Consider the following 27,938-nt stretch of genomic DNA (forward strand, 5'->3'; position numbering starts at 1 on the left):
CAGGAACATTAAACAGAAGGAACCACTGCCTGAAGTACCTTTCTCCCAAAAATAGCCTCAGAAGAAGCAAAAGTGTCAAATTTGTAAAATTTTGAAAAGGTGTGAAGCGAAGACCAAGTCGCAGCCTTGCAAATCTGTTCAACAGAGGCCTCATTTTTAAAGGCCCAGGTGGAAGCCACAGCTCTAGTAGAATGAGCTGTAATCCTTTCAGGAGGCTGCTGTCCAGCAGTCTCATAGGCTAAACGTATTATGCTACGAAGCCAAAAAGAGAGAGAGGTAGCCAAAGCCTTTTGACCTCTTCTCTGTCCAGAGTAAACGACAAACAGGGAAGAAGTTTGACGAAAATCTTTAGTTGCCTGCAAATAGAACTTCAGGGCACGGACTACGTCCAAATTATGCAAAAGTCGTTCCTTCTTTGAAGAAGGGTTAGGACACAGTGATGGAACAACAATCTCTTGATTGATATTCCTGTTAGTAACTACCTTAGGTAAGAACCCAGGTTTAGTACGCAGAACTACCTTGTCTGAATGAAAAATCAGATAAGGAGAATCACAATGTAAGGCAGATAACTCAGAGACTCTTCGAGCCGAGGAAATAGCCATCAAACACAAAACCTTCCAGGATAACAGCTTGATATCAATGGAATGAAGGGGTTCAAATGGAACGCCTTGAAGAACATTAAGAACTAAGTTTAAGCTCCACGGCGGAGCAACAGTCTTAAACACAGGCTTAATCCTAGTTAAAGCCTGACAAAAAACCTGAACGTCTGGAACTTCAGCCAGACGTTTGTGTAGAAGAATAGACAGAGCAGAAATCTGTCCCTTTAACGAACTAGCAGATAAGCCCTTTTCTAAACCCTCTTGTAGAAAGGACAATATCCTAGGAATCCTAACCTTACTCCATGAGTAACTCTTGGATTCGCACCAATATAAATATTTACGCCATATCTTATGGTAAATTTTTCTGGTAACAGGCTTCCTAGCCTGTATTAAGGTATCAATAACCGACTCCGAGAAGCCACGCTTTGATAGAATCAAGCGTTCAATCTCCATGCAGTCAGCCTCAGAGAAATTAGATTTGGATGTTTTGACATCAGTCGTGATGTTGTCCGACTGAAATCTGATGAACCTCAGAGTTGCTAACTGAGGCCAAGCTAGGAGAGCATTGAATATTGCTCTTAATTCCAGAATATTTATTGGGAGGAGTTTCTCCTCCTGAGTCCATAATCCCTGAGCTTTCAGGGAGTTCCAGACTGCGCCCCAGCCTAGAAGGCTGGCGTCTGTTGTTACAATCGTCCAATCTGGCCTGCGAAAGGTCATCCCCTTGGACAGATGTGGCCGAGAGAGCCACCATAGAAGAGAATCTCTGGTCTCTTGATCCAGACTTAGTAGGGGGGGACAAATCTGAGTAATCCCCGTTCCACTGACTTAGCATGCACAATTGCAGCGGTCTGAGATGCAGGCGCGCAAATGGTACTATGTCCATTGCCGCTACCATTAAGCCGATTATTTCCATGCACTGAGCTACTGACGGGTGTAGAATGGAATGAAGGACACGGCAAGCATTTAGAAGTTTTGATAACCTGGCCTCTGTCAGGTAAATTTTCATCTCTACAGAATCTATAAGAGTCCCTAGAAAGGGAACTCTTGTAAGTGGTAATAGAGAACTCTTTTCCACGTTCACCTTCCACCCATGCGACCTCAGAAATGCCAGAACTATCTCTGTATGAGACTTGGCAGTTTGAAAACTTGACGCTTGTATCAGAATGTCGTCTAGGTACGGAGTCACCGCTATGCCTCGCGGTCTTAGTACCGCCAGAAGTGAGCCCAGAACTTTTGTAAAGATTCTTGGAGCCGTAGCTAATCTGAAGGGAAGAGCTACAAACTGGTAATGCCTGTCTAGGAAAGCAAATCTTAGGTACCGATAATGATCCTTGTGAATCGGTATGTGAAGGTAGGCATCCTTTAAATCCACTGTGGTCATGTACTGACCCTCTTGGATCATGGGAAGGATGGTTCGAATAGTTTCCATTTTGAATGATGGAACTCTTAGAAATTTGTTTAGGATTTTTAAGTCCAAGATTGGTCTGAAGGTTCCCTCTTTCTTGGGAACCACAAATAGATTTGAATAGAATCCCTGCCCGTGTTCCGTCCGCGGAACTGGGTGGATCACCCCCATTAGTAAAAGGTCTTGTACACAGCGTAGAAACGCCTCTTTCTTTATTTGGTTTGCTGATAACCTTGAAAGATGAAATCTCCCTCGTGGAGGAGAAGTTTTGAAGTCCAGGAGATATCCCTGAGATATGATCTCCAACGCCCAGGGATCCTGGACATCTCTTGCCCAAGCCTGGGCGAAGAGAGAAAGTCTGCCCCCCACTAGATCCGTTTCCGGATAGGGGGCCCTCTCTTCATGCTGTCTTGGGGGCAGCAGCAGGTTTCTTGGCCTGCTTGCCCTTGTTCCAGGACTGGTTAACTTTCCAGCCCTGCCTGTAACGAGCAACAGCTCCTTCCTGTTTTGGAGCGGAGGAAGTTGATGCTGCTCCAGCCTTGAAGTTACGAAAGGCACGAAAATTAGACTGTTTGGCCTTTGATTTGGCCCTGTCCTGAGGTAGAGCATGGCCCTTACCTCCCGTAATGTCAGCTATAATTTCTTTCAAGCCGGGCCCGAATAAGGTCTGCCCTTTGAAAGGAATATTAAGCAATTTAGATTTAGAAGTCACGTCAGCTGACCAGGATTTAAGCCATAGCGCTCTGCGCGCTTGGATGGCGAATCCGGAGTTCTTAGCCGTAAGTTTGGTTAAATGTACGATGGCATCAGAAACAAATGCGTTAGCTAGCTTAAGTGCTTTAAGCTTGTTCATAATTTCATCCAATGGAGCTGTGCGAATGGCCTCTTACAGAGACTCAAACCAGAATGCCGCCGCAGCAGTGACAGGCGCAATGCATGCAAGGGGCTGTAAGATAAAACCTTGTTGAACAAACATTTTCTTAAGGTAACCCTCTAATTTCTTATCCATTGGATCTGAAAAGGCACAACTATCCTCCACCGGGATAGTGGTACGCTTAGCTAAAGTAGAAACTGCTCCCTCCACCTTAGGGACCGTCTGCCATAAGTCTTGTGTGGTGGCGTCTATAGGAAACATTTTCCTAAATATGGGAGGAGGGGAAAAGGGCACACCAGGTCTATCCCACTCCTTGCTAATAATCTCTGTAAGCCTTTTAGGTATAGGAAACACGTCAGTACACACCGGTACCGCATAGTATCTATCCAACCTACATAATTTTTCTGGAATTGCAACCGTGTTACAATCATTCAGAGCCGCTAATACCTCCCCTAGCAATATTTTGAAGACCCCTGAGCTCTCTAGAGACGATCTGGATCATGGAGGATGAAGTAGACAGATTGTGACTGAATTTTTTCTGCGCAAAAAAGCGCTAAAATAGGCCCCTCCCACTCATATTACAACAGTGGGGAAGCTCAGAAAACTGTTTCTATGCAGAAAACAAAGATGGCCATGTGGTAAAAATCATGCCCCAATAAGTTTTATCACCAAGTACCTCACAAAAAACGATTAACAAGCCAGTAAATGTTTTAAACATACATTTGAAAAGTTATGAAGTGTTATTAATAAGCCTGCTACCAGTCGCTTTTACTGCAGTTAAGGCTCATACATTATTTCAGTATTAACAGTATTTTCAGTCAATTCCATTCCTTAGAAAAATACATTCAGTGTACACACACTCATCAGCCTAATACCAGTCGCTATCACTGCATTTAAGGCTGAACTTACTTTACATTGGTATCAGCAGTATTTTCTCAGTCAATTCCATTCCTCAGAAAAATAATTACTGCACATACCTCATTTGCAGGGGGGCCCTGCATGCTATTCCCCTTCTCTGAAGTTACCTCACTCCTCAGATGAGAACAGCCAGTGGATCTTAGTTACGTCTGCTAAGATCATAGAAAACTCAGGCAGATTCTTCTTCTAATGATGCCTGAAAATAAACAGCACACTCCGGTGCCATTTAAAATAACAAACTTTTGATTGTAGAAATAAACTAAGTTAAAAAACACCACAGACCTCTCACAGCGACCTATCTAGTTAGGCTGCAAGAGAATGACTGAATATGACATGTGAGGGGAGGAGCTATGTAGCAAGCTCTGCTGGGTGATCCTCTTGCAGCTTCCTGTTAGGAAGAGATATATTCCATAAGTAATGGATGACCCGTGGACTGACTACACTTAACAAGAGAAAACATAATTTATGCTTACCTGATAAATTTATTTCTCTTGTAGTGTATTCAGTCCACGGATCATCCATTACTTATGGGATATATTCCCTTCCCAACAGGAAGTTGCAAGAGGATCACCCAAAGCAGAGCTGCTATATAGCTCCTCCCCTCCACGTCATATCCAGTCATTCGACCGAAACAAGACAAGAAAGGAGAAACCATAGGGAGCAGTGGTGACTGGAGTTTTAATTAAAATTTAGATCTGCCTTAAAAAAGACAGGGCAGGCCGTGGACTGAATACACTACAAGAGAAATAAATTTATCAGGTAAGCATAAATTATGTTTTCTCTTGTTAAGTGTATTCAGTCCACGGATCATCCATTACTTATGGGATACCAATACCAAAGCTAAAGTACACGGATGATGGGAGGGACAAGGCAGGAACTTAAACGGAAGGAACCACTGCCTGTAGAACCTTTCTCCCAAAAACAGCCTCCGAAGAAGCAAAAGTGTCAAATTTGTCAAATTTTGAAAAAGTGTGAAGCGAAGACCAAGTCGCAGCCTTGCAAATCTGTTCAACAGAGGCCTCATTCTTAAAGGCCCAGGTGGAAGCCACAGCTCTAGTGGAATGAGCTGTAATTCTTTCAGGGGGCTGCTGTCCAGCAGTCTCATAGGCTAAACGTATTATGCTACGAAGCCAAAAGGAGAGAGAGGTTGCCGAAGCTTTTTGACCTCTCCTCTGTCCAGAGTACACGACAAACAGGGAAGAAGTTTGACGAAAATCTTTAGTTGCCTGTAAATAGAACTTCAGGGCACGGACTACGTCCAGATTACGCAAAAGTCGTTCCTTCTTTGAAGAAGGATTAGGACATAATGATGGAACAACAATCTCCTGATTGATATTCCTGTTAGAAACTACCTTAGGTAAAAACCCAGGTTTAGTACGCAGAACTACCTTGTCTGAATGGAAAATCAGATAAGGAGAATCACAATGTAAGGCAGATAACTCAGAGACTCTTTGAGCCGAGGAAATAGCCATCAAAAGCAGAACTTTCCAAGATAAAAGCTTAATATCAATGGAATGAAGGGGTTCAAACGGAACCCCTTGAAGAACTTTAAGAACCAAGTTTAAGCTCCACGGAGGAGCAACAGTCTTAAACACAGGCTTAATCCTAGCCAAAGCCTGACAAAAAGCCTGGACGTCTGGAACTTCTGCCAGACGTTTGTGTAAGAGAATAGACAGAGCAGAAATCTGTCCCTTTAACGAACTAGCAGATAAGCCCTTTTCTAAACCCTCTTGTAGAAAGGACAATATCCTAGGAATCCTAACCTTACTCCATGAGTAACTCTTGGATTCGCACCAATATAAATATTTACGCCATATCTTATGGTAAATTTTTCTGGTAACAGGCTTCCGTGCCTGTATTAAGGTATCAATAACTGACTCCGAGAAGCCACGCTTTGATAGGATCAAGTGTTCAATCTCCATGCAGTCAGCCTCAGAGAAATTAGATTTGGATGGTTGAAAGGACCTTGTATTAGAAGGTCCTGCCTCAGAGGCAGAGACCATGGTGGACAGGACGACATGTCCACTAGGTCTGCATACCAGGTCCTGCGTGGCCACGCAGGCGCTATCAGAATCACCGATGCTCTCTCCTGTTTGATCTTGGCAATCAGTCGAGGTAGCAGCGGAAATGGTGGAAATACATAAGCCATGTTGAAAACCCAAGGGGCTGCTAGAGCATCTATCAGCGCCGCTCCCGGGTCCCTGGACCTGGATCCGTAACAAGGAAGCTTGGCGTTCTGGCGAGACGCCATGAGATCCAGTTCTGGTTTGCCCCAACAATGAATCAGTTGAGCGAAGACCTCCGGATGAAGTTCCCACTCCCCCGGATGAAAAGACTGGCGACTTAGAAAGTCCGCCTCCCAGTTCTCCACGCCTGGGATGTAGATCGCTGACAGGTGGCAAGAGTGAGACTCTGCCCAGCGAATTATCTTTGAGACTTCTAACATCGCTAGGGAACTCCTGGTTCCCCCTTGATGGTTGATGTAAGCCACAGTCGAGCTAGAAGAGCATTGAATATTGCTCTCAACTCCAGAATATTTATTGGGAGGAGTTTCTCCTCCTGAGTCCATAATCCCTGAGCCTTCAGGGAGTTCCAGACTGCGCCCCAACCTAGAAGGCTGGCATCTACACATATTTCTATGGGGCTCCACATTGGCTTTCAAACATAGTGAACAAACAGATTCATCTGTGTCAGACATGTTTAAACAAACTAGCAATGAGACTAGCAAGCTTGGAAAATCCTTTCAAATAAGTTTACAAGCAATATAAAAAACGCTACTGCGCCTTTAAGAAGCACAAAAAAACTGTCACAGTTGAAATAACAATGAACCAAATCAGTTATAGCAACCAAATTTTCACAGTAAATGTATTAAGTTAGCAAAGTATTGCACCCACTAGCAAATGGATGTTTAACCCCTTAATACCCAAAACGGATCATCAATTTAACAATTAACGTTTTTATCACAGTCAAACACACTGTCACAGGTCTGCTGTGACTGATTACCTCCCTCAAAATGAATTTTGAAGACCCCTGAGATCTCTAGAGACGTCCTGAATCAAGGAGGAAGAAGCAGGAAGACTGTGACTGAATTTTTACTGCGCAAAAAAGCGCTAAAATAGGCCCCTCCCACTCATATTACAACAGTGGGAAAACTCAGTTAACCTTTTCTATGCAGAAATATACGTCAGCCATGTGGAAAAAATCATGCCCCAAAAGATTTATCACCAAAGTACCTCACAAAAACGAATAACATGCCAGTAAACGTTTTAAACATACATTTTAAGTTATGTAGTCTTATCAATAAGCCTGCTACCAGTCGCTTCTACTGCAGTTAAGGCTCATATATTACTTCAGTATTAACAGCATTTTCTTAGTCAAATTCCATTCCTTAGAAAATTACTTTACTGCACATACATTCATCAGCCTGATACCAGTCACTACTACTGCATTTAAGGCTGTACTTACATTACATCGGTATCAGCAGTATTTTCTAGTCAATTCCATTCCTTAGAAAAAATATTTTACTGCACATACCTCATCTGCAGGGAACCCCGCATGCTATTCCCCTTTCTGAAGTTACCCCACTCCTCAGAATGTGCGAGAACAGCCAGTGGATCTTAGTTACTTCTGCTAAGATCATAGAAAACGCAGGCAGATTCTTCTTCTAAATACTGCCTGAGAGAAAAAACAGCACACTCCGGTGCCATTTAAAAATAACAAACTTTTGATTGAAGAAATAATTAAGTATAAAAACTCCACACTCCTCTCACACCTTCCTACTATGTTGAGAGTTGCAAGAGAATGACTGGATATGACGTGGATGGGAGGAGCTATATAGCAGCTCTGCTTTGGGTGATCCTCTTGCAACTTCCTGTTGGGAAGGGAATATATCCCATAAGTAATGGATGATCCGTGGACTGAATACACTTAAAGGGACACTGTACCCAAATTTTTTCTTTTGTAATTCAGAAAGAGCATGCAATTTTAAGCAACTTTCTAATTTACTCCTATTATCAATTTTTCTTCGTTCTCTTGCTATCATTATTTGAAAAAGAAGGCATCTAAGCTTTTTTTGGTTTCAGTACTCTGGACAGCAGTTTTTTATTGGTGGAAGAATTTATCCACCAATCAGCAAGGACAACCCTGGTTGTTCACCAAAAATGGGCCGGCATCTAAACTTACATTCTTGCATTTCAAATAAAGATACCAAGAGAATGAAGAAAATTTGATAATAGGAGTAAATTAGAAAGTTGCTTAAAATTTCATGCTCAATCTGAATCACGAAAGAAAATTTTTGGGTACAGTGTCCCTTTAACAAGAGAAATACAAACAATGCAGGAGACTGACGAAAATCCTTAGTCGTCTGAAGGTAAAACTTTAAAGCACGAACCACGTCCAAATTGAGCAGAATCCGTTCCTTCTGAAAAGTAGGATTAGGACACGAAGAAGGAACAACAATCTCCTGATTAATGTTCCGATCAGAAACTACTTTAGGAAGAAATCCTAATTAAGTACGTACAACTACCTTATCTGAATGAAAAATAAGGCAAGGAATGCATAGGCTCAAACGGAGCCCCTTGAAGAACTTTAAGAACTAAATTCATACTCCATGGAGGAGTAATTGGTTTGAACACAGGACTGATCCTGACAAAATGATTGTACATCTGAAACAACTGCCAGAGGTTTGTGTAACAAATTAGATAAGGCAGAGATTTGACCCTTTAGGGAACTTGTCGATAATCCTTTTTCCAAACCCTCTTGGAGAAGAGACAAAATTCTAGGAATCCTAACTCTACTCCATGAGTAATCCTTGGATTCACACCGGTAGAGATATTTACGCCATATCTTATGGTAAATCTTTCTATACAGGTTAACGAGCCTGAATCATGGTCTCTATGACTGAGTCAGAAAAGCCCCGCTTGGATGAAATTAAGCGTTCAATCTCCAAGGGCCTCTGTATTAGAAGGTCCTTCCTCACTGGAAGACTCCAAAGTGGCAGAGATGACATGTCCACCAGATCTGCATACCAAATCCTGCGAGGCTAAGCTGGTGCTATGAGAATCACTGATGCCCTCTCCTGCTTGATTCGAGCAATGACACGAGGAAAAAGAGTAAACGGAGGAAATAGGTATATTAGACTGAAGGTCCAAGGAATCGCCAGAGCCCTTGATAGGGTCTGCTCTATTTGGAGAAAAGGGGGTACCCAGTTTCTCCCTATCCAATCTTTGTAGCCCTATCTGGTACAGAAAAAGCTTCTACCATGAAAGGCACGTCAAATTCTTGTATAGTATATTAAATTAACTACGCCAGTGATGCTGGAGTCATCAAGAGTAGCACAAACCTCCTTAAGTAGCAAACGGAGGTGTTCAAGCTTAAACTGAAAGAAACAACTTCAGCATTAAATAAAGGAATTACACAGACAGAGTCTGAGATTTCCCCCTTATTGTCAGGGTTTTCTTCCTGTTGTGTTTGCCATGTGCTGCTGGCAGCGATTTTACTCACCTCTCTTTCTGACTATGGTGCATTGTGACGGATGCTGCTAATTTCCTGCACTTCCTTTTATGGCCAGACTGGTGTGCATCATCCATGTGAGACAGGATGCAGTCTCAGAATTGTGATGTCATCACTTATTATTTAAAGCGCCTCTGTTCAGTATGCTTTGCCTTTGCGTTGTCTCAGACCTGTTTGTGAGAGTTCCTGTGTATTACCTGGCTGCCTGACGTCCCTCCTGGTTCCTGATCCCTGGCTTGTTCCTGACTCTGCTGTTTTCCTTGTTCCTGATTCTGGCTCGTCTGACTATTCGCTTTAAGGAACTAGCTGACAATCCCTTCTCCAATTCTTCTTGGAGAAAAGATAATATCCTAGGAATCCTGACCTTACTCCATGAGTAACCTTTGGATTCACACCAATGAAGATATCTACACCATATCTTATGATAGATTTTTCCTGGTGACCGGCTTTCGAGCCTGAATTAAGGTATCAATGACCGACTCAGAGAAACCATGCTTTGAGAAAATCAAGCGTTCAATCTCCAAGCAGTCAGACGCAGAGAAATTAGATTTGGATGGTTGAAAGGACCCTGAAGTAGAAGGTCCTGCCTCAGCGGCAGAGTCCATGGTGGAAGGGATGACATGTCCACCAGATCTGCATACCAAGTCCTGCGTGGCCACGCAGGTGCTATCAAAATCACTGAAGCTCTCTCCTGCTTGATCTTGGCAATCAGACGAGGGAGCAGAGGAAACGGTGGAAACACATAAGCCAGGTTGAAGGACCAAGGCGCTGCTAGAGCATCTATCAGCGCTGCCTTGGGATCCCTGGACCTGGATCCGTAACAAGGAAGCTTGGTGTTCTGACGAGACGCCATGAGATCCAGTTCTGGTTTGCCCCAAAGTTAAATCAACTGTGCAAATACCTCCAGATGGAGTTCCCACTCCCCCGGATGAAAAGTCTGCTGACTTAGAAAATCCGCCTCCCAGTTCTCTACTCCTGGGATATGGATAGCTGATAGATGGCAAGAGTGAACCTCTGCCCATAGAATTATTTTTGAAACCTCCAACATTGCTAGGGAACTCCTTGCTCCCCCTTGATTGTTGATGTAGGCTACAGTCGTGATATTGTCCGACTGAAATCTGATGAACCTAACCGCAGCAAGCTGAGGCCAAGCCTGAAGAGCATTGAATATCGCTCTTAGTTCCAGAATGTTTATCGGAAGGAGTGCCTCCTCCTGAGTCCACGAGCCCTGAGCCTTCAGGGAGTTCCAGACTGCATCCCAGCCCAGAAGGCTGGCATCTGTCGTTACTATTGTCCAATCTGGCCTGCGGAAGGTCATACCCTTGGACAGATGGACCCGAGATAGCCACCAGAGAAGAGAATCCCTGGACTCTTGATCCAGATTTAGTAGAGGGGACAAATCTGTGTAATCCCCATTCCACTGACTGAGCATGCAAAGTTGCAGCAGTCTGAGATGTAGGCGGGCAAACGGCACTATGTCCATTGCCGCTACCATTAAGCCGATTACTTCCATACACTGAGCCACTGAAGGGCGAGAAGTAGAATAAAGAACACGGCAGGAATTTAGAAGTTTTGACAACCTGGCCTCTGTCAGGTAAATCTTCATTTCTACAGAATCTATCAGAGTTCCTAGGAAGTAAACTCTTCTGAGAGGGGATAGAGAACTCTTTTTTTCGTTTACCTTCCACCCATGAGACCTCAGGAATGCCAGAACAATGTCCGTATGGGACCTGGCGATTTGAAAATTCGACGCCTGTATCAGAATGTCATCTAGGTAAGGGGCTACTGCTATACCCCACGGCCTTAGGACCGCTAGGAGTGACCCTAGAACCTTTGTAAAGATTCTTGGTGCCATAGCTAACCCAAAGGGAAGAGCCACAAACTGGTAATGCCTGTCTAGGAAGGCGAACCCGAGAAACCGATGATGATCTCTGTGTATCGCAATGTGAAGATAAGCATCCTTTAAGTCCCCGGATGGTTCGAATAGTCTCCATCTTGAAGGATGGGACCCTGAGAAATTTGTTTAGGATCTTGAGATCTAAGATTGGTCTGAAGGTTCCCTCTTTCTTGGGAACTACAAACAGATTTGAATAGAAGCCTTGCCCCTGTTCCTCCTTTAGAACTGGGTGGATCACTCCCATAACTAGGAGGTCTTAAACACAATGTAAGAATGCCTCTCTCTTTATCTGGTTTGCAGATAATTGTGAGAGGTGAAATCTCCCTTTTGGGGAAGAAGCTTTGAAGTCCAGAAGATATCCCTGGGACACAATTTCCAACGCCCAGGGATCCTGGACATCTCTTGCCCAAGCCTGGGCGAAGAGAGAAAGTCTGCCCCCTACTAGATCCGTTTCCGGATCGGGGGCTGATCCTTCATGCTGTTTTAGAGGCAGCAGCAGGTTTTTTGGCCTGCTTTCCTTTGTTCCAAGCCTGGTTAGGTCTCCAGACCGGCTTGGACTGGGCAAAATTTCCCTCTTGTTTGTTTTGTATTAGAGGAAGTTGAAGCTGCGCCACTCTTGAAGTTTCGAAAGAAACGAAAATTAGTCTGTTTGGTCCTCATTTGTTGGACCTATCCTGAGGAAGGGCGTGACCTTTTCCTCCAGTAATATCAGAAATTATCTCCTTCAGTCCAGGCCCAAATAGGGTCTGCCCCTTGAAGGGAATGTTGAGAAGCTTAGACTTTGAAGTAACGTCAGCTGACAAGGATTTAAGCCATAGCGCCCTACGCGCCTGAATAGCAAAACCTGAGTTTTTAGCCGTTAGCTTGGTTAAATGAACAACGGCGTCAGAAACAAATGAATTGACTAGCTTAAGAGCTTTAAGCTTGTCAAGGATATCATCCAACGGGGTTTCTACCTGTAGAGCCTCTTCTAGAGACTCAAACCAGAAAGCTGCAGCAGCAGTGACTGGGGCAATGCATGCAAGAGGCTGGAGAATAAAACCTTGTTGAATAAAAATTTTCTTAAGGTAACCCTCTAATTTTTTGTCCATTGGATCTAGAAAAGCACAACTGTCCTCGACCGGGATTGCTAGGGTAGAGACTGCTCCCTCCACCTTAGGGACCGTCTGCCACAAGTCCCATGTAGCGGCATCTATAGGAAACATCTTTTTAAAAACAGGAGGGGGAGAGAACGGTACACCTGGTCTATCCCATTCCTTAGTAATAATTTCTGAAAACCTCTTAGGGATTGGAAAAACATCAGTGTAAACAGGCACTGCATAGTATTTATCCAACTTACACAATTTCTCTGGGACTACAATGGCGTCACAGTCATCCAGAGTTGCTAAAACCTCCCTGAGCAACACGCGGAGGTGTTCAAGTTTAAATTTAAATGTAGACATATCAGAAACAGGTTGAAGTGTCTTCCCTGAATCAGAAAAATCACCCACAGATAGAAGCTCTCCTTCTTCGGCTTCTGCACATTGTGAGGGTATATCAGACATAGCTACTAAAGCGTCAGACAGCTCTGTATTTGTTCTAGCCCCAGAGCTGTCTCGCTTTCCTTGTAACCCTGGCAGTTTGGACAATACCTCTGTAAGGGTATGATTCATAACTGCCGCCATGTCTTGTAAAGTATACGCAATGGGCGCGCTAGATGTACTTGGCGTCCCTTGAGCGGGAGTTATAGGTTCTGACACGTGGGGAGAGTTAGTCTGCATAACTTCCCCCTTGTCAATTTCCTCTGGTGATAAATCTTTTAAAGCCAGAATATGGTCTTTAAAATTTATAGTAAGATCAGTGCATTTGGTACACATTCTAAGAGGGGGTTCCACAATGGCTTCTAAACATAATGAACAAGGAGTTTCCTCTATGTCAGACATGTTTAACAGACTAGTAATGAGACCAGCAAGCTTGGAAAACACTTTAATAAATGTGATAAAGCAGAATATAAAAACGGTACTGTGCCTTTAAGGGAAAAAAACAATCACATAAACTGCAAAACAGTGAAAAAAAGCAGTAAGGGGGGCGTGGCTAGGAAGAGGCCATGATCGGTCGCTTTTCATGAAGCTCCTGGGGCTATACATCTAATTTTACAAGTTCTACAAGCTATACTGCTATTATTTCACCCTTTATTCACAGCAATTTGCTAATTATTATCTGGCAACCCTGAACTGAACTTAGATGAGCTTCTGCTATTACCCAGGACCTGAACTAGCCAGTAACAACTTCTTGGCCGTTCTCTGTATTTGATCCTGCATTAGCTCCTTCAGCCTTTTCGAGATCTACGTTTGGCAACCCGAGTGTGTAACTGGAGAATTTTCTGAGTCAGAGGACTCTACTTTTAAAAGCTTGCACATCTTGAACTTCTATTTCATATACCGGCTTAGATAAGGAGAAGGCCTATAATTCATCATCTAACCCCCCCCCCCCGGGCTTCCGGGTATAACGGGCCTATCTACAACGCTGACTTGCAGGATGGAGGATCCACAACTTGCCATAGAAACTCTGCTCTTAGATTTGGGTCGGAGGATGGACATTGGGTTTGCCGGCCTCAAAGCTTGCATCATCGAGGCCCGTATACAAGATGGCGCCCGATCCCCACAAGCTAAGTTTGCTACCCCTAACCCAGCTACGCATCACCTACTTGACAATCGGAGCCCCTCCGGTCGACCGGATGAGTTTATATCGACCCCGGACGATATTGCAACAGGACTCTTTGCACCTACTTCAGAGGCGTCTATGGCAGTCCATTTGCTCCACTCCGATATAGCCTCACAGGAACCCGGGACTTTGAGAACCATTTTGCTCTCAGACACAGAAAGTTTGACTTGCCCTCAGCCATCTATCTCTATCCCAACCTCAAGCGGGGAAATGCTAAGCTCCTTTTCATCTCCGGTGTCCTGGTCGGGAGATGCGGCCGGCTCCTGCTCGGGTCACCTGGGGTTTCTTCAGAACCACACTGCCCCCGAGTCATCGCAAGAGAAGAAAGAGACTTTGATGTCTATTACACCAGATGGGCTCAAGACAGAGCTCTCCCGGGTATCTATAGCCCTCGGCACTAGAATCGGCAAAGAGTGGGTTCTATTTTGTAGCGGATCAGACCGGGGCCGCTCCGGTGTGGGTTAGACTCAGGAACAATTTAGTTATGCATGTTATGCGCAAAATTAAGGGTTAACCTATGAATGTGGTCATTTGCATCTGTTTTTGCATTATTATATGTTATTTGTTTCCTGGTTGAAGTGTTTGATATGCCTTACTGTGTGGTGGGCTGACAGGCTGCATCTTAACATGAATACATATCTATTTAATTATGCTCTTATGTGAGGGGAAAAATACTAGCAGAATTGTACACAAAGTTATCATTAGATGGAATCTTTGGTCAGACTGTATAAATCCTTACATACGCTCATCACATCTATGATACTTCATTAGAAACTATCTTTGGAGACATTTTTTTTTTTTTTTTTTTTTTTTTTTTTTTTTAGCCTTCCACTCCACTTGTTCCCTAAATTTCATAGCAGAAGTTGTAGTATGTTATCCCAGGGCTTAGTCTAACTGTATAGGCACTCCACATATTCACCCTGAGAATTTAGATCAGCCTGAAACATATACCTCGTGTACTATGTTATGTCAATTACATCTTAGCTCCCCTATGAATCCTGTGGTTTCTTTTAGGTATATTATAGGACTAAACTTGATTTAGATGTAAGTGCTGTGTGACAGTATAATATTTAGCTAACACAGTGACCTTAGTTTTCAGTAGCAGCCTCTAATGGCCTTTGAGTCATGCAGATGTCCATGCCCTCCCCCTTCCTTTGAAAGATCCCTTCCCGGTAAGTTCCCCCATGTTAACTTAGATAACATACTCCCCAAGATTTTAGTGTTCTAGCATACCTCACTCCCTATCACACTTGCCATGAGTTTTGAACTACCCACTTGCTCTATGAATAGATAAGCCTCCAGAACTGTGCATATCAGAGTCTATAAAATTAGAAGTACAAGATACCGGTTTCTTGCAAGGCGCTATGATGTTGTCTTTTTTGTGAGCCCCTATAGCCGCCAATTTCCTCATTAAGCACTACTTTAAAAATAGATGCCTTTTCTGCCAGAGATATATTAATATTCTCACCACACCACCCCATTGATTCCCTCCTAGACTTATTTATTATCCATCTTCCTAAATATGGCTATTAGAGTACACTAGTCCTTTGTTGTAGAGTCTTGTTTAAAATAACTCCATCCTGCCCCTACTATTGAGTATTATATTAAGGCCCTTTTTTCTTTAAATTCACTCAGATTAGTGAATTCCTCTGCGGTATTAATCCGCAATCTAATTTCAACCTCCTAAAAGAATTGTTCCTCTTAGTTAAGATAGCTAGCTATTTATGTTAACCAGTTTAATTTCAAATATCATTCCATTAGGCACTTTTTCTGAGCTACAGAGGTTCTACAGTAAAGTACACTAAATAAAGAATGTAAGGTATCATTGCAAGTTCAACAATATGTGAAGCTATGTTATGTTAGAATTATTGTATGACATATCTGCTCTGAGAAGAGACTCCACAGTCCTATAAGCACTAATTGTTCCCCTTATTCAAGTTTAATTATTTTGATTCTGATGCATATTGGGAGTTATTCATCTGTATTATGTCATGTAAATCTGAAACCGGTTTCACTCTGTGGAGTTACTATTTACGTTATTGTGAAATGACTATATATATTTAAATTCACTCAGATTAGTGAATTCCTCTGTGATATTGATCCGCAATTTAATTTCAATTTCCTAAAAGAATTATGTCTTTTGGCTAAGATAGCTAGCTATTTCTGTTAACCAGTTTAATTTCAAGTATCATCCCATTAGGCACTTTTTTTTGAAATACAGAGGTTCTACAGTAAAGTACACTAAATAAAAAATGTAAGGTATCATTGCAAGTTCAGCAATATATGAAGTTATGTTATGGTAGAATTATAGTATGACATATCTGTTCTGAGAAGGGACTCCATAGTACTATAAATGCTATATGTTCCCCTTATTCAAGTTCAATTATTTAGATTCTGATGCATATTGGGAGTTATTTATCTGTACTATGTCATGTAAATCTGAAACTGTTTTCACTCTGTGGAGTTACTATTTATGTTACTATGATATGACTGTAATCCAGCTAAATACCTTAATAAAAAAAAACTTTGATTTAAAAAAAAGCAGTAAACTCTACGAAATTTTTACAGTGTGTATAATAGACTAAAATAGCATTGCACCCACTTGCAAATGGATGATTAACCCCTCAGGCTCAAAAACGAATCAGAAAAACGGTAAAACCGTTAAACAGTCACAAGCAAACTGCCACAGCTCTACTGTGGTTCCTACCTGGCCATAAAACGACTTTTGTAGGCACAAAAACCCTTTACAGAGGTCCTATATGTCAAGGGACTCCTTCAGGGAAGCTGGATGTCTCAGAATGTAAAACTACTGCGCAATTAGAGCGCGAAAATAGGCCCCTCCCACCATGCACTCAAAGTGAAAGGGCCATAAATAACTACTCCTAGGAGAAATCTAGTCAGCCATGTGGAAAACTAGGCCCCAAATAAAGATTTATCACCCTCAGTAAAAAAAAGTTTTTTATATATCATGCAAACGTTTTACATACTAAGTAATAAGAGCAAGTACCCTTTGCTGCAAGCAGGATCCCAGTTGTTTGTTAAATCACTGTAATCAGGCTTACCTTAAATATATCAGGCACTGACAGCATTTTCTAGACCTTATCATCTCTCTAGAAAAAAAATATACTGAACATACCTCAGAGCAGTTAATTCTGCAGGCCATTCCCCCAGCTGAAGTTTTCCCATACTCCAGTTATGTGTGAGAACAGCAGTGGACCTTAGTTACAACCTGCTAAGATCATAAAAAAACCTCAGGCAAAACTCTTCTTCTAATTTCTGCCTGAGGTAAAAACAGTACAACGCCGGTACCATTTAAAAATAAACTTTTGATTAAAGATAAACTACACTAAGTCACCACATATCTCTTGATACTTCCTTTCTTGTCGAGAGCTGCAAGAGAATGACTGGGAGTGGCCGTTAGGGCAGGAGCTATATAGACAGCTCTGCTGTGGGTGTCCTCTTGCAGCTTCCTGTTGGGAAGGAGAATATCCCACAAGTAATGGATGAATCCGTGGACTGGATACACCTTACAAGAGAAATATCTTAATTGGTGTGAATCCAAGGGTTACTCATGGAGTAAGATTAAGATTCCTAGGATTTTGTCTTTTCTCCAAGAAGGATTGGAGAAGGGATTATCAGCTAGTTCCTTGAAGGGACAAATTTCTGCTTTGTCAATTTTGCTTCACAAGCGTCTGGCAGATGTCCCAGATGTTCAGGCTTTTTGTCAGGCTTTAATCAGAATCAAGCCTGTGTTTAAAACAATTGCTCCGCCATGGAGCTTGAATTTAGTTCTTAATGTTCTTCAAGGGGTTCCGTTTGAACCCATGCATTCCATAGATATTAAATTATTATCTTGGAAAGTTTTGTTTTTAGTTGCTATTTCTTCGGCTCAAAGAGTTTCTGAGCTTTCTGCATTACAATGTGATTCCCCTTATCTTATATTCCATTCTGATAAGGTGGTTTTGCGTAAAAAACCTGGACTCCTTCCTAAGGTTGTTTCAAATAAGAATATTAATCAGGAAATTGTGGTTCCTTCCTTGTGTCCTAATCCTTCCTCTAAGAAGGAACGTTTGTTACATAATTTGGATGTGGTTCGCTCTTTAAAATTTTATTTACAAGCGACCAAGGCTTTCCGTCAAACATCTTCCCTGTTTGTTGTTTATTCTGGGAAGCGTAGGGATCAAAATGCTACAGCTACCTCTCTCCCTTTTTGGCTGAGAAGCATCATCCGCCTGACATATGAGACTGCTGGTCAGCAGCCCCCTGAAAAGATTACAGCTCATTCCACTAGAGCTGTGGCTTCCACTTGGGCTTCTAGAAATGATGCTTCTGTTGAACAGATTTGTAAGGCTACGACTTGGTCCTCCATTCATACTTTTTCCAAATTTTACAAATTTGATACTTTTGCTTCTTCTGAGGCTATTTTTTGGAGAAAGGTGCTTCAAGCAGTGGTGCCTTCAGTTTAGGTTCCAGGTTTGTCCCTCCCTTTCATCCGTGTCCTAAGGCTTTGGTATTGGTATCCCACAAGTAAAGGATGAAACCCGTGGACTCGGTATATCTTGTAAAAGAAAAGGAAATTTATGCTTACATGATAAAAACACAATTTATGCTTACCTGATAAATTTATTTCTCTTGTGGTGTATCCAGTCCACGGATCATCCATTACTTGTGGGATATTCTCATTCCCAACAGGAAGTTGCAAGAGGACACCCACAGCAGAGCTGTAATATAGCTCCTCCCCTAACTGTCATAGCCAGTCATTCGCCCGAAAACAAGCCGTGAAAGGAGGAACCATAGGGTGCAGTGGTTACTGTAGTTTAAATTTAAAAATGACCTGCCTTAAAATGACAGGGCGGGCCGTGGACTGGATACACCACAAGAGAAATAAATTTATCAGGTAAGCATAAATTGTGTTTTCTCTTGTAAGGTGTATCCAGTCCACGGATCATCCATTACTTGTGGGATACCAATACCAAAGCTAAAGTACACGGATGAAGGGAGGGACAATGCAGGAACTTAAATGGAAGGAACCACTGCCCGTAAAACCTTTCTCCCAAATATAGCCTCCAGAAGAAGCAAAAGTATCAAATTTGTAAAATTTTGAAAAAATATGAAGCGAAGACCAAGTCGTCGCCTTGCAAATCTGATCAAAAGAAGCCTCATTTTTAAAGGCTCAAGTGGAAGCCACAGCTCTAGTGGAATGAGCTGTAATCCTTTCAGGAGGTTGCTGTCCAGCAGTCTCATAGGCTAAGCGGATTAAGCTTCTTAGTCAAAAAGAAAAAGAGGTTGCCGAAGCCTTTTGACCTCTCCTCTGTCCAGAGTAGACAACAAACAAAGCAGATGTTTGACGAAAATCTTTAGTAGCTTGTAAGTAAAACTTTAAAGCACGGACCACGTCCAAATTGTGTAACACAAGGATGGAACAACAATCTCTTGATTGGTATTCTTGTTCGATACCACCTTAGGTAAGAACCCAGGTTTGGTACGCAGGACTACCTTATCCTTATGAAAAATCAGATAAGGAGAATCACATTGTAAGACGCTTAACTAGCTGACAATCCTTTTTCCAAACCTTCTTGGAGAAAAGATAATATCCTAGCAATCCTGACCTTACTCCATGAGTAACCCTTGGATTCACACCAATAAAGATATCTATGCCATACCTTATAGTAAATTTTCCTGGTGACAGGCTTTCGTGCCTGTCTTAAGGTATCAATAACTGACTCGGAGAAGCCACGCTTTGATAAAATTAAGCGTTCAATCTCCAGGCTGTCAGCCTCAGAGAAATTAGATTTGGATGGTTGAAAGGACCCTGAAGTAGAAGGTCCTGTTTCAGAGGCAGAGACCATGGTGGAAAGGATGACATGTCCACTAGATCTGCATACCAGGTCCTGCGTGGCCATGCAGGTGCTATCAGAATCACTGATGCTCTCTCCTGCTTGATCTTGGCAATCAGTCGAGGGAGCAGAGGAAACGGTGGAAACACATAAGCCAGGTTGAAAGACCAGGGCGCTGCTAGAGCATCTATCAGTGTCGCCTTAGGATCCCTGGACCTGGATCCGTAACACGGAAGCTTGGCGTTCTGGCGAGACGCCATGAGATCCAGTTCTGGTTTGCCCCAACGATGAATCAGTTGTGCAAATGCCTCCGGATAGAGTTCCCACTCTCCCGAATGAAAAGTCTGACGACTTAGAAAATCCGCCTCCCAGTGCTCTACACCTGGGATAGGGATAGCTGATAGGTGGCAATAGTGAATCTCTGCCCAGCGAATTATTTTTTAAACTAACATCTCTAGGGAACTTCTCGTTCCCCCTTGATGGTTGATGTAAGCTACAGTCGTGATGTTGTCCGACTGAAATCTGATGTACCTCAGAGTTGCTAACTGAGGCCAAGCCTGAAGAGCCTTGAATATCGCTCTTAGTTCCAGAATATTAAATGGAAGGAGAGACTCCTCCTGAGTCCACGATCCCTGAGCCTTCAGGGAGTTCCAGACTGCACCCCAACCTAGAAAGCTGGCATCTGTCGTAACAATTGTCCTTTGGACAGATGGACCCGAGATAGCCACCAGAGAAGAGAATCCCTGGTCTCTTGGTCCAGATTCAGTTGAGGGGACAAATCTGTGTAATCCCCGCTCCACTGACTGAGCATGCATAGTTTCAGCGGTCTGAGATGTAAGCTTGCAAACGGCACTATGTCCATTGCCGCTACCATTAAGCCGATTACTTCCATACACTGAACCACCGAAGGGCGCGGAATGGAATGAAGAACCCGGCAGGAATTTAGAAGCTTTGATAACCTGGAGTCCGTCAGGTAAATTTTCATTTCTACAGAATCTATCAGAGTCCCTAGAAAGGAAACTCTTGTGAGTGGGGATAGAGAACTCTTTTCCTCATTCACTTTCCACCCATGCAACCACAGAAATGCCAGTACTACGTCCGTATGAGACTTGGCAATTTGGAAGTTTGACGCCTGTATCAGGATGTCGTCTAAATAAGGGGCTACTGCTATGCCCCGCGGCCTTAGGACCGCCATAAGTGACCCTAGAACCTTTGTAAAGATTCTTGGGGCTGTAGCTAATCCCAAGGGAAGAGCTACAACTGGTAATGCCTGTCTTAAAAGGCAAACCTGAGAAACCGATGATGATCTTTGTGTATCGAATGTGAAGATAAGCATCCTTTAGATCCACTGTAGTCATATATTGACCCTCCTGGATCAGTGGTAGGATGGTACGAATAGTTTCCATCTTGAACGACGGAACTTTGAGGAATTTGTTTAAGATCTTTAGATCCAAAATTGGTCTGAAGGTTCCCTCTTTTTTGGGAACCACAAACAGATTTGAGTAAAAACCCTGTCCCTGTTCCTCCTTTGGAACTGGATGGATCACTCCCATAACTAGGAGGACTCGTACACAGTGTAAGAATGCGTCTCTCTTTATCTGGTGTGCAGATAATTGTGAAAGGTGAAATCTCCCTTTTGGGGGGGGAAGCTTTGAAGTCCAGAAGATATCCCTGGGATATAATTTCCAATGCCCAGGGATCCTGAACATCTCTTGCCCACGCCTGGGCAAAGAGTGAAAGTCTGCCCCCTACTAGATCCGTTCCCGGATAGGGGGCCGTTCCTTCATGCTGTCTTAGAGGCAGCAGCAGGCTTTTTTTAACTGCTTACCTTTTTTCCATGTCAGGTTTGGTCTCCAGACCGTCTTGGATTCAGCAAAAGTTCCCTCTTGTTTATTATTAGAGGAAGTTGATGCCGCACCTGCCTTGAAGTTTTGAAAGGCACGAAAATTAGACTGTTTGGCCCTAGATTTGGACCTGTCATGAGGAAGGGCATGACCTTTTCATCCAGTGATATCAGCAATAATCTCCTTCAACCAGGCCCGAATAGGGTCTGCCCCTTGAAGGGAATGTTAAGTAGCTTAGATTTTGAAGTCACGTCAGCTGACCATGATCTAAGCCATAGCGCTCTGCGCGCCTGTATAGCAAAACCAGAATTCTTAGCCGTTAGTTTAGTCAAATGAACAATGGCATCAGAATAAAAGAATTGGCTAGCTTAAGTGCTCTAAGTTTGCCAAGTATGTCATCCAATGGAGTCGCTACCTGTAAAGCCTCTTCCAGAGACTCAAACCAGTACGCCGCAGCAGCAGTGACAGGGGCAATGCATGCAAGGGGCTGTAGGATAAAACCTTGTTGAATAAATATTTTCTTAAGGTAACCTCTAATTTTTTTATCCATTGGATCTAAAAAAAAAAAAAAAAAACCACAACTGTCCTCGACAGGGATAGTAGTATGCTTAACTAGAGTAGAAACTGCTCCCTCCACCTTAGGGACTGTCTGCCATAAGTCCCATGTGGTGGCGTCTATTGGAAACATTTTTCTAAAAATAGGAGGGGAAGAGAACGGCACACCTGGTCTATCCCATTCCTTATTAATAATTTATGTAAACCTTTTAGGTATTTGGAAAAACATCAGTACACACCTGCACTGCAAAGTATTTATCCAGTCTACACAATTTCTCTGGCACTGCAATGGTATCACAGTCATTCAGAGCAGCTAAAACCTCCCTAAGCAACACGCGGAGGTGTTCAAGCTTAAATTTAAATGTAGAAATATTAGAATCAGGTATCTTTCCTGAGTCATTAACATCACCCATTGACTGAAGCTCTCTTTCCTCAGCTTCTGCATATTGTGAGGCAGTATCAGACATGGTTCTTAAAGCGTCAGTATGCTCTGCATTTTGTCTCACCCCAGAGCTATCTCGCTTACCTCTAAGTTCAGGTAGTCTGGCTAATACCGCTGACAGTGTATTATCCATGACTGCCGCCATGTCTTGTAAAGTAAACGCTATGGGCGCCCTAGATGTACTTGGCGCCATTTGAGCGTGAGTCCCTTAAGCGGGAGTCAAAGGGTCTGACACGTGGGGAAAGTTAGTTGGCATAACTTCCCCCTTGTCAGATTCCTCTGGTGATACATTTTTTAATGAACAAAAGTTTTTATTGAGTTTTACAGTGTATAATTTACATTTGACAAAGAATTCCATCTCTGCTAAATTTTAAGTCATTGAACATGGTTACACATACCTCATATACAAAAGCACAAATTAAGCATAATATATTATTATCAGTAATAACCTCTCAAAACCCTGTGGAGGAGGGGACCCAGCCAGTAAGAAGACCCATGGTGCTCTATCTATCACCCCCCCTGCCCCGGGGGAGACTGGATACATCCCAAAGGGAGGGGAAGGGTAATGGGATGTGACCCACCCAGACAAGCTGGGCAGGAGCGGGAGAGGCAGGGGGGCACCCACTTCATAACTCTTTTGGTTTTAGTCAGGTGTTCTAAATCTTTGCTGTCTATTTCTATTTCTAGCTTCGGAGTACATTATCCAGGGTTCCCATATCCTCAAAAATTGCTCCTTATTGTCTAGTATGTCTGCAGAAGCACTACTCATCTGATAGTAGAAATCAATCTTATTCTTGATTAACAAAAATGATGGCACCGATGTCTTCCAGTATCTAGCTATGTTTAGTTTAGTTATCGTACAGATAAGTGCTATTAATTTATTAACTCTTGAATTCAGACCTGGTAGGGGTTCATGTAGCAGTGCCTGAGTAGGGGATAAATTAATTTGTCTTTCCAAAATTTCACTCAGAAGAGATGACGTTTGGGACCATATATTAATTACATGACAGCAATGCCACCACATATGGGAGTATGTCCCTCTTTCATTGCAACCTCGTAAACAATTTGTGTTAGCCTGAATCTTATGTATTCTGGAGGGGTGAAAGTACCATCGGAATGCCACTTTTATGAAATTTTCTTTTAAATGGGCACATATCGAAAAAGAAGTACCAGACCTAAGAGTGTCACACCACTTTTCTGCTGACCAGGTGAAATTTAATTCAGACTCCCATTTTATCATGAATGGTAATTTATTTAACTTAGGAGGTGTATTGAATTGAATATAAAGGTCGGAGATTGCTCCTCTAATCCTACTGGTGGCCAGGCACAACCTCTCTACATAAGAACTAGCAGACATCTTATCGTTACCTAAAACTTCAGCTACCCTGGCTCTCAACTGAAGGTAGTGAAACCAACTGGCAACCCCCGACCTTTTGAGTTCAGCATACTGATGGAAAGTTATAACCTTAGTCCCCTCAAGAGCATCTGCAATTCGATATAGTCCCTTGTTTGCCCATTTCTCTTGTGTATCTTGGTCATAACTAGTGGATAACGTTACCAGCGGGGTTGCTTTCGATCCCCTCTGAAGCAAGGGGTATTTGGTTGTCAAGGTGTCCCACATTATCAATGTATGTGCTATGGTGATAAAGGATCTCCAATTAGTGGGTCTATCTTTTTTTTTAGACCACAAGAGTTTATAAATAGGGTATGTCTTCATCATGTCTGATTCTATCTGTACCCATTGGATTTTATCTAAATGATTATGCCACAGGGTGGATTGCGCCATTCTAGCTGCGTAATAATAGGATGTTAAATCCGGCAGCCCCATCCCTCCTCCCACCTTATGTCTACTAAGGGTTTGTTTGTTTACTCTAGATCTTTGGTATTTCCATATAAAAGCTATTATGTCTTTTTGTATTTTCTGTAGTGTTGAGGTGGGTACATTTATAGGTAATGACCGAAAAAGATATAGAATTTTAGGCAGAACTGTCATCTTGACCGAAGTCAATCTGCCATATAGGGAGATATTAAGCTTGTTCCATCTGGATAGTAAATTTTTAATGTGCGTGAACAAAGGTATGTAGTTTAGTTTATATAGATAATCCAGATTGCTTGGAATGTTAATGCCCAGGTATTTCATGCCCCTGTCAGACCAAGTAAAGTCAAAATTCAGTGTTAAAAGTTTTTTAGTGTGTTCTGGAAGATGTACACTAATAGCCTCACACTTATCATTATTAATCTTGTAACCCGAGATATTGGCAAATTTGCCAATAGTCGAGTATATTAGGGGGAGAGAGATCATAGGTTTAGTGACAGACAGAATAACATCATCTGCAAACAGGCTGATCTTATGTTCCTGGTCTTGTATTTTAATGCCTGTAATATCTACGTTTTGCCTGATGCTGGCTGCTAATGGTTCGATGCATAGTGCAAATAGTAGTGGTGATAAAGGGCAGCCCTGCCTGGTTCCATTAAGAATTGTTATAGATGAAGACTTATACCCAGCTATTTTAATAAAGGCAGAAGGGTTAGAATATATTGTAGAAATAGCCGCACAAAAATTTCCCGTAAAGCCCATATGTTTTAATACTAAGTCCAAATAGCCCCATCTTACACGGTCAAATGCCTTCTCTGCATCCAGGGAAAGAAACAGAGAAGGCACAGCCTGCTTGGATGAGTAATCTATGAGATCTATTACCTTCCGAATGTTATCTGGAGCCTCCCTGTTGCGAATAAATCCCACCTGGTCCTGATGGACAAGTTTTGGGAGAATATCATTTAGCCTGACTGCCAGGATTTTGGTAAACAATTTAATGTCTAAGTTAATTAACAAGATAGGTCTGTAATTTTTACAAAGTTGCTTGCATTTTCCAGGTTTAGGCAACACTGATATACGAGCCTCTAGAAGTTCCTTAGGGATCTCTCCACCTTCTAGCATATGGTTAAATATTGTAACTAAGATGGGGCTAATATCTTGCATAAGTGTTTTATAAAAAATACCCGAGTAGCCATCAGGACCAGGTGCCTTTCCAATCTTTAGACTACGGATTGCTTGTTTCACTTCTTGAGTAGTTATTCGCGCGTTCAACTTATCTAAGTCTCCCTCCTCAATTTTAGGTAGTTTACAGGCCTGCAAAAAATTATTGGTATCTAAGGCTAAATCAAGTGGGTTACCGTGTGTCGGTATAGTGTATAGTTTTTGAAAATATTGGGCAAAAGTATTCGCAATGATCTGCGGGTGATTAGAAACCTGTCCATTCGATGTTTGAATTTGTGGGACAGAAGTTATCCTAGATATTTCTTTTAATTTAAAAGCCAACATCTTGTCCGGTTTATTAGCTTGTATAAAATATTGAGCATCCACAAGTTTCAAGGATCTGGTTGCCTCGCTTGTCAGCAACTTATCTAGTGAATATTTTCTGTCTTTCAACAATCTGAGTGTCCTGTCATCATGAGTTAAATGATGTTGGGATTGCAGATTCTGTATATCTTGTTTTAAGTGCTCAATCTGTGCTACATAACCCATATTATGCTTATTGGATTCTTTTATCAAGATGCCTCTCGCAAAGGCCTTTAGTGCCCCCCATATATGCATAGGATTAGTCACTGAGTCATGGTTTGTCTCTAAAAAGTGTGCTATTTCTGTCTGAAAACTTTGTGTGAAAACTTTGTCTCTAAATAAAGTTGGGTTTATTGTCCAGCTTCTGCCCCTGTAACGGTCAACTGGTGATACATTTTTTAAAGACAGAAAATGATCTTTATTGCATAAAATGAAATCAATACATTTGGTACACATTCTAAGAGGGGGTTCCACCATGGCTTTTAAACATAATAAACAAGGAGTTTCTTCTATGTCAGACATGTTTATACAGAATAGCAATGAGACTAGCAAGCTTGGAAAACACTTTAAATCAAGTTAACAAGCAAATATAAAAAACGGTACTGTGCCTTTAAGAGAAACAAATTTTGTCAGAATTTGAAAACAGTGAAAAAATGCAGTAAATCAAACAAAATTTTTACAGTGTGTATAATAGGCTAACAGAGCATTGCACCCACTTGCAAATGGATGATTAACCCCTTAGTTCAAAAAACAGATCAAAAAAATGAAATAGACGTTTTTTAACAGTCACAACCAACTGCCACAGCAAGCTGTGGCCCTACCTTCCCCAATAAACGACTTTGGAAAGCCTTTGGGCCCTTTAGAGATGTCCTATAGCATTCAGAGGGCCTTTGAGGGAAGCTGGATGTCACAGTTTGTAATTTTAACTGCACCAACTGTTTTATACTACAACAGTGGAAATTGTTTCTAGTCAAAATTTAAGCCAGCCATGTGGAAAAAACTAGGCCCCAATAAAGTTTTATCACCAAAGCATATATACAAACGATTAAACATGCCAGCAAACGTTTTATATTGTAAATATCATAAGGGTATTACCCCTGGGAGTAAGCATGAAACCAGTCGTTATTAAATTACTGTATTCAGGCTTAACTTACATTAATCCGGTATCAGCAGCATTTTCTAGTGTTTTCCATCTCTAGAAAAAATTATAACTGCACATACCTGATAGCAGAATAAACTGCACGCCATTCTCTCGCTGAAGTTACCTCATCTGTGTAATCCCCTCAGACATATGTGAGAATAGCAATGGATCTTAGTTACAACCTGCTAAGGTCATAGAAACCTCAGGCAGATTCTTCTTCTATTTACTGCCTGAGATAAAATAGCACAACTCCGGTACTATTTAAAAATAACAAACTTTTGATTGAAGAAAATAAACTAGCTATATTTAACCACTCTCTCCTACAACGTCCTTTCTAGTTGAGAGTTGCAAGAGAATGACTGGATAAGACAGTTAGGGGAGGAGCTATATTACAGCTCTGCTGTGGGTGTCCTCTTGCAACTTCCTGTTGGGAATGAGAATATCCCACAAGTAATGGATGATCCGTGGACTGGATATACCTTACAAGAGAAATAATTTCATTTAGGATATACCGAGTCCAAGGCCCACACTGTCATTTTGACACAGGATTTATTTTTTTATAAACTTTAGTCACCTCTGCACCTTGTTAGTTCTTTCCCTTTCTCTTGCTATACCTTCGGTCGAATGACTGGGGAAGGAGCTAAGGGAGGAGCTATATAGCAGCTCTGCTGTGGTGCTCTTTGCCACTTCCTGGAGGAGGAATATATCATCAGGTGACTGTCACACACACACACACACACACGCAGGGATCTGAGTATTACACGTCTGTATATTAGTATGAGGGATACACAGGAAGCAGCACATCATGTGACTGTCACACACACAGGGATCTGGGTATTACACGTCTGTATATTGGTATGAGGGATACA

At 42.2% G+C, this 27,938-nt stretch overlaps 1 protein-coding gene across 1 annotated transcript in view; it reads right to left on the bottom strand.

Annotated features, from left to right (window-relative positions):
* The window catches only part of TCTE1 (t-complex-associated-testis-expressed 1), a 190,377-nt gene extending 166,168 nt beyond the window's left edge, over positions 1 to 24,209 (bottom strand). The window contains exon 1 of the mRNA XM_053712820.1: positions 23,957 to 24,209. Coding sequence (XP_053568795.1) covers positions 23,957 to 24,209 — 253 coding nt within the window. The remainder of the gene's footprint in view (positions 1 to 23,956) is intronic.
* Between the last annotated feature and the right edge of the window lie 3,729 nt (positions 24,210 to 27,938).

The sequence above is a fragment of the Bombina bombina genome, chromosome 4, assembly GCF_027579735.1.
Source record: "Bombina bombina isolate aBomBom1 chromosome 4, aBomBom1.pri, whole genome shotgun sequence".
In the NCBI taxonomy this organism is placed as follows: Eukaryota; Metazoa; Chordata; class Amphibia; order Anura; family Bombinatoridae; genus Bombina; species Bombina bombina.